The sequence below is a fragment of the Pinus tabuliformis genome, chromosome 4_2, assembly GCF_031772625.1.
Source record: "Pinus tabuliformis cultivar Carrire ecotype Pingquan chromosome 4_2, CPIR1, whole genome shotgun sequence".
NCBI lineage: Eukaryota > Viridiplantae > Streptophyta > Pinopsida > Pinales > Pinaceae > Pinus > Pinus tabuliformis.
In genome coordinates, this window is record NC_142304.1 from 654,459,938 (window position 1) to 654,467,496 (window position 7,559).

At 34.8% G+C, this 7,559-nt stretch overlaps 1 protein-coding gene across 1 annotated transcript; it reads left to right on the plus strand.

The window, feature by feature from the left end:
* Positions 1-888: 888 nt before the first annotated feature.
* LOC149171084 (uncharacterized) lies at positions 889-1,820 on the plus strand. Its single transcript, XM_089427429.1, has one exon. The coding sequence runs from the start codon at positions 954-956 to the stop codon at positions 1,635-1,637; it is 684 nt and encodes a 227-aa protein (XP_089283555.1). The 5' UTR covers positions 889-953; the 3' UTR covers positions 1,638-1,820.
* Positions 1,821-7,559: the final 5,739 nt, after the last annotated feature.

Sequence of the window (7,559 nt, forward strand, 5' to 3'; positions counted from 1 at the left end):
GGACCCATTTGATCTGCTGAAAATAAGTAGCTTGCAAATGAGGCATTAAATGAGCTAAAGATGTATATGCCCACCCTTAAATTTTAATAACAATAAACATATAAAAGGCCGTTGATTTAATGCCCATTAGCAAATTACTTATTTATTACAATTCAATCACACTGTGAAACTGTATATGCATACCCTTAGATTTTAATAAGCCAATTATCTAATAATGAATATATATAAGCCCGCTAATTTAATCTCCATTAACAAACTACTTATTTATTACCAATTCAATCACCCAAGTGAAATTGGGTGGAGTGCGGGCCCGCGGAGTACTGTAGAGTGTGTGAATGGGTCTGACTGAATGAATTAAGAAATGTTATCAGTTTGAATCAAATCTAGAAGGCTCTTCGGTGCTTGGAGCAGGATCACTTTGACTGCGAGGTGGGTCGTCAAATTTGAAATTTATGGTTGGGAGAAAGTCCCTTTCAAAGTTAAATGAAGACTGTTGATGGTCCTTACCAATATATAACCAACCCTATTTGACGGCCAAATCACCTGAGCCTTTACCCATCAAATTCAAATCCGCTGGATCATTCTCATTTCAACCCAATTTTAAATAACGAAATATGTGATTTCAATAAGTACTTACCAAATTGTAAACAATGAAAAATGGACTGTAAAATTTATAAACTACTCTTTAAATAACACCACCATATTCAATTGTGTTTGTTGTTGGAAGCTTCCACATTATGCCGCCATCCACTGCCAGCCTGCCAGCTATCTATATAGTGGAGAAGTTTCGGGATTACCGTGAGGTGACCTGTCGTTGAAAACTTTAATAACTCACCACTTTGCATTAACTCTCAAACGCCGAACTCCGAAGAAGTTATCATCGGTGATATAAACAGGAAGCCTCTGTTATTCAATGCATTGTTGTGTTTTAATCAGAGCACTTCTTTGCAGAGATGGCTGCCTCACAAGTTTCTCAGAATAAGCGAGCGAGAGATGAGTATTGGAACGGTGAACCAGCTTTGCCAGATGCCAAGAGAGCCAGTAGCGGAAGATTGAGGCATGATGGTGATCTGATAGCCTTGTTTGAGAAGATCGATAATATGGATGATAATCACAGAAATTCAGAAGGAACCACCACTGTGATTCAGCTGGGGGGCGAGATGAGGTTCAACGGTGTTAACAAGTCTCTGGAAGATGAAATTGGCTTAAAGGCGCACACAGATAATAAAATCGAGTCCAGCGATGAAAAGGGCAGTACTAATCTGATGGGTTCAAATAAGCAAGGCGAATTAAGTGCAGAAAGGAATTCTGAAATAACCTTGGTGACATCTGATCTAGGAGACTTCACCTATTACGAAGATGTTCACGCAGAGCTTGATTTCTTTGTAGACAATATTACTCCCAATGAACTTGGAATCATCATTCAGAATCATATCGATGGAGATTCAATGCGTGATATTATGCATTCGGATGCCGTGCAAGACAATGCTGAGACGAGTGAGTTTTTCTATGGGTCTCTGTGGGAGGATGATATTTGGCAGTTAAATGAACAGCTGATCGTTCAAAATGTTTCTGAATCACCGCAGCAAGAAGAATGTGAAGGTACTGGAGCCGAATTTCTTGACATTTGTATCTAGACCTTCCGACGTGTCAGCGCCGGTGAGAAAAAAAATGTAACTTTAAAAATTCTCAGAGCCAAGACTGTCGCGTCATTTTGTACGTATTTTTTTGTGAACTGTCATCGCTTTGAAGCCGGGTGTAACTTGTGACTCAAAATTGCATGTCAAAAATCGAAGGTCTACGCGAAACCTTCGTTTCACATTGTTTAATGATATTTATATTTTCACAAAGGTTATCGCAGTTGTTTATGCTTTTTGAGAAAATGGTGCGGATAAAATAAACCGCTTTGTCAATGACTTTTTCCTTGTCTTTAGCGGAATCGATAACTGATCTATTCAGTTCGATTTTGTTCTGTTTCTGCAGTATATCGTTAAGGCACGGAAGATACTTCTTTTCTTACGAGTTTACTGACACCGTCATATTACCACTAAAACAACTTTCTAAATATTGTTATATTTTAAAGGAATTTTATGATTGTTGTTGATGGTTGTGGGTTCTTTGTTTTGGTTTTTTTAAATTAATGGGGAGATACTCTTTTAAATCTCGTATCTTTAGCGCATCGAATCAGTTGCTCTGGATACAATTTTCAAATGCATCGAATCAGTTACCATGGATTCAAGTTTCAAATGGGCGTATGTTTGTCGTAAGATTCTTGGAATCGCCTCAACCCGAATCCACCATAGCGCACTGAGCTTGATTTTTCGCTTATCTTCTGTCGTGTAACTCTAGAAATTAGCTGACACCCATTCGGGATTCTGAAATCCCTGGAATTAGCTAGTACGCAGTGGAGATTCCCTGATCCCTGTAATGTGTTTTGAGCTACAGTCAACGAATACGATTGGCTTCCAATTTTTAACCCTGAGCTTATCTCCATTCCCATTTTCAACCTCATTCTGATTTTCAACTGTGAGCTTATCTCTATTTCTGATTTTCAACTCTGAGCTTATCTCTATTGCTGATTCGTTAAATATATTCGGCAATCAGATGTCAGATGGACATGGGTAGTAAAATACTTTGACGGCTTGACGACGCTCATGTTTTTCAACTCTGAGTTTATCTCTATTGCTGAATGGCTAAATATATTTGGCAATCAAATAAACATGAGTACTCAAAAGTATGATTATCAAATTATTTGACCGAGCCTATGTCATATTCAGCGAATCAGCCATCTAGTATTCCAATAACAAGTTTAAAGTTTTGAAGTTTTACCAAATTCTAATAGCAAATTTATGGTTTTGGAGTTAATAATGGCGTTTAATTATTATAGATTTTGAAGTTTTGGTTGAAATTTGATAATATTTTTCGGTTAAATTTCGATTTTTGTTATATAAATAATTTTTTCAATAAATATTTAATACTTATAAACACTTAATACTTATAAACACTTTGTGAATAGTGTGAAAAACTCACAATTATTCCCACAAATCTCTACTTAATTTTGACAATAATAAACTTAAAAATATACTACAAAACTCTTCGAAATATATATCAAACAGACCATAACTCCACATTGGATCGATCCTTCATCATTCTCTCAGCGTGCTAGACTTGCCATTCTCTCAACTCAAGACGCAGTATTTCAAATCTGAGATCTGAGAAAATCATTAAATTTAATGGTTTCTGCAACTTTAGTATCCGTTTAAATTTTAATAAATTTTACACAACATAACTATGATTTTATTTTTTTTTAAGCTGTATTTGACAGAAAAATTACCCCAGGCAATTAGGCCAATTCCATCCCTCCTCATATAATTCCTCCCACAGAAATCTCCAGCGATATAGTGAATCATTTAAAAAAGGTAAATTCGTTTGGTTATAAATTAATTTAGTATGTTTTTAATTTTTGTTTAGTTTCTACAAATTAAAATTCTATAGGGAGGGGTCGTCAGACCCCTCCCTATAGAATTTTAATTTGTAGAAATTAAACAAAAATTAAATTTTAATTTGCATGCGACGTGCATGACAAGACGGCTGGGGCGGTTGGCTTTCGCACCCCCCAGCCGTGTTTCGAATCCGGCGGCGGCTCTCTTTGCCCCTTGCTTCGGCGATTTGTAACGGCTATCTGTAGGCTTCGGCCATATGAGGATTTCTCTCTGAAAAAAGGAAGAATTGTAAATATCTGTAGGCTTCGGCCATATGAGGATTTCTCTCTGAAAAAAGGGAGGGGTCGTCAGACATTCCGGACTAAATTGTAAGTAATAAAAATTGTGTAAAGGGACAAAAAGTCTTACTTCTTTAGATAAGAGCCGAGTCGAGTGGAAGAACGCGAGTTTGGTGACCAACCAGAGATGATCTCTCCCCTCAGGATGCCAAGTGCCACGCCTATAAGACGCTTTAATCCTATATCAGGTGCGATACGATAACTTGCTATATCTATAGGCTTCCATTCTTGTCTCTTTGCCACGTTTTTTTTGCCTTTCTCCATACTCCATTTCTGAACGTGGTGCCCAGTGATCAAATTTGAAGGGTAATTTTATTTAGAAGGGTGCACATTCAGGTCGCCCTTCCATAATGAAAAGCATAAGAAAAAAGCAATTCAATTGACAACAGTAAATTATCTTCAAATTTCTTTTTTTAACACATGGTGAATCGGTAATAGTTTGGAACTAATATTGAGTTCGAAGACAACATACTATTGGTTTCCGATGCCTTGACAATGTTGCAAGCTACAAGATATTCCTCAGTTTATCAAGAACAATAACCCCTTCCAACACATCTGCAAGTCTAATATTCATCATACAATTCATACACATTGTAACTAACAAGTGATAGGGCAACTGTGTTCATAACATTTATGTTCACCAAATGTTATGTTTTCTGTCTTTGAATTACTGTTATATTACGCAGAGATTGGTGTAAGAACATCCAAAAAAGAATTAGTTTGAGATGAAAGAAAAACTTTACATCTCAACATGCAGTTGAAGAAAACATGGGGCAGAAGAGCCTCAATAAGATGATTTCATAGTACAAATTCCACTATGCCAAGAGTCATTTGATGTGGTATGGGAAATTGCCATATTAAATTGATATGAGTAGTGAAGAAAATATGTGTAAGAAATACAATGTTATCCAAACAGTAAAAGGAAATTCTTTCGATGCATGATCAAACTATGGTTAATGGGATTTGTAATTACAAACATGCTACATTGGACTGAAAGAGTGCTTTTGGTAGTTTTTGAGCGATGAGTAAAATAGATGTGGCATTTGAATAAAGTATCTAAGGAGATGGAACTCCTTGTTGCTCTAAGGAATGGTTATATTTTACATCAATTCAACTTTCCCAATAGGACATGTTTGCCCATCTGTGGGCCATTTTGCTCAAATAGCCAGATTTCTTCAAGTTTCTGAGAGTAACAGGGCCATTTTGCTCATATAAACAGGTTTCCAATAGTTTCTAGGATTAACTAAGTATCTTTGGTGGAATAAATACCTTCACCCACACTCAGCACCTTAGCTGAAGAGTTATTCCTTAAATGTTACCCAACTAAACTAAACTTTATGATAATACTCACAAAGTTAAGAAAAACATGCTTACCACATCAAAGCATTTTTTTTTCTTTGATAAAAGAAACTCTTCTCCCTTGCCTTACGACACCAAGAATGGCCCATTTTTAACATGTTTGTTGCTTTCTCTATTGTATGGACTTCATGCAAACGACAGTTCTGCCCTTCTTTATCTGTTTCATTTCAACAACTTACAATTCCACTCTTGGGGGCCAGGGATTCCCTTACCACAACTAATTTCTATCATTCATATTTTGTAATGTCTTGCTGCCTTTGCTTTTGTGGTTTGACATTTATCTTGTTGTATCATTACTTCCTGGTCTTTGTACTAATTCACCTAGAGAAGGAACTTGTACTAATCTATCTGGAGTAGGAATTGGTGTTTCCTCTCACTAGACTTCCCTTCCAACAAGAATAGCTTGAATACTTATTGATCTGCATCATATGGTAATTAATCTAAACTCAAGGCATGATTTTTGATCTTCTATAAATCTTCAATTGCCAGCGTTTGAAAGGCTTCAATTTTTTATATATTGAACTTTTCTTTTATACAACAGTTCCAAGTTCGAATGTAATCATTCTCCAATGCTTAGCATGTCGTCTCTTATATGTTGTTTGAGAATTTGTGAGGTTAGTGTGTATTGTTTATGGATTTGTTGTTTGAGACTTTGCAAGATTAACAGTTTTACTTAATGATAGAATCTTTCCACTAAGCACACCGTGTATACATATATATATATATATATATATATATATATATATATATATATATATATATATATATATATATATATATATATATATATATATATAGATATAGATATATATATTTGTGTGTGTATGTATGCAGTACACTGTTCAATACAATACCTCCAATTCCAACAATGTTGTATGACAAACTTTCATTCTGGCTTGTAAGATGTTTATAATAATTGTTTCTCCTGTGCATACCATAGTTTCTTTTATAACTTCACTATATCAGTATTTAGTACAATGTTTAATTCAATACCTCAGTTCTTCCAATTCCATACAAGTAAAATTGTCAAAATCGAATCTGTTGTAACATCTCACACTTGCAACTATTGATTGTGAAGCACTAGTGTAACTATTCTATGTTATCAGGGTTTTTATGATATTTTCTATCAAATTTGTTTGGCAGAAATTTATTAGAATCATAGTTTGATTTTTCATTGAATATATATATATATATATATCTATATATATATATATAAATAAAAAATATAATCTAATAAAAATGATTTTGCTAAATTCTAACTAAAAATTCCAAAACATGATATAACAACATGGATCATTGAAATAACATAATCCAACAAAAATTGTTTTACCAAATCTCAATTAAAAACTCTAAAACATAGTATAACCACACCTTGCTATTGCTGAGCACATAGACTTATAAATGAAAAGCTATTAAGCCGCGGTGATTTTTACCATTATGAAATAGAAAGCTATTAAGCCTTAATGGTTTTTATCAGTAATAGATAAAAATAATAATGACAGAATTTGAAAAAAATGCAGCTCTCTCGTGAGATAATTGCTCATTGAACACACTGCACCAACACGAGCGGAATCACGAAGAATAGGAGCAGAAGTCTAGAGAAAAGTCTAGACAAGTTGGGAAGGTACCTTAGAATGATATTGCTTGAGAGAAACAGTGCTCACCGGAACCTTTGTACAGGAAACTCTCCACCCTACACACTTAACAAAGTCACTGAAAACAATAAATGAACAAACAAATCACCTTACCAATTTTGAAAATAATTAGATGAATTATTGTTCACAAAGAAATCAAATCCATAAACACCACACTATATAATACCTTAAAAAAGTATGACTCTGTAGTAGTATTCTTACTATTCACTAGGCGCTTTGCACCCAATGCTCTGCCCTAGACGCTGGAATCAAGAAATTACAGTAGTATTGTTACTATTCACTAGGCGCTTTTCACCCAATGCTCTGCCCTCGACGCTGGAATAAAGAAATTAAAAACAAATTGACAAAGAAATGTTAATCCAGAAACACCTACAAATAACAAATGAATTACTGAAACAGAAACCAGAAAAATTAGAGATTCCAATTATTGTTCATATTAATATGAAGAAAGTTCAGATCTCTCGTACCTTATGCATCCATTCAACAGAGAAACGAGCTAATTCATCCATCCATTCAACATAGGAACAACCTAATGTGTTTCATTGAAATACTTTTGTTTCCGAAATGTTTTCCTCTTCGTTCTGCACTGGTTGGCCCTAATCTCGATCGTCACCGACTTTCTGTAAAAGCTAGCATGGAAAGCTTTATTCCATTTGAATCTAGCTTTATTTCATTTGAAGCTAGCATGGAAAGCTTTAGGCCCAAATTAGAAAATGAAATTCAAAAGGAAACTGTTGTTTTTGAAATGGGAGCAACTTGGAAAG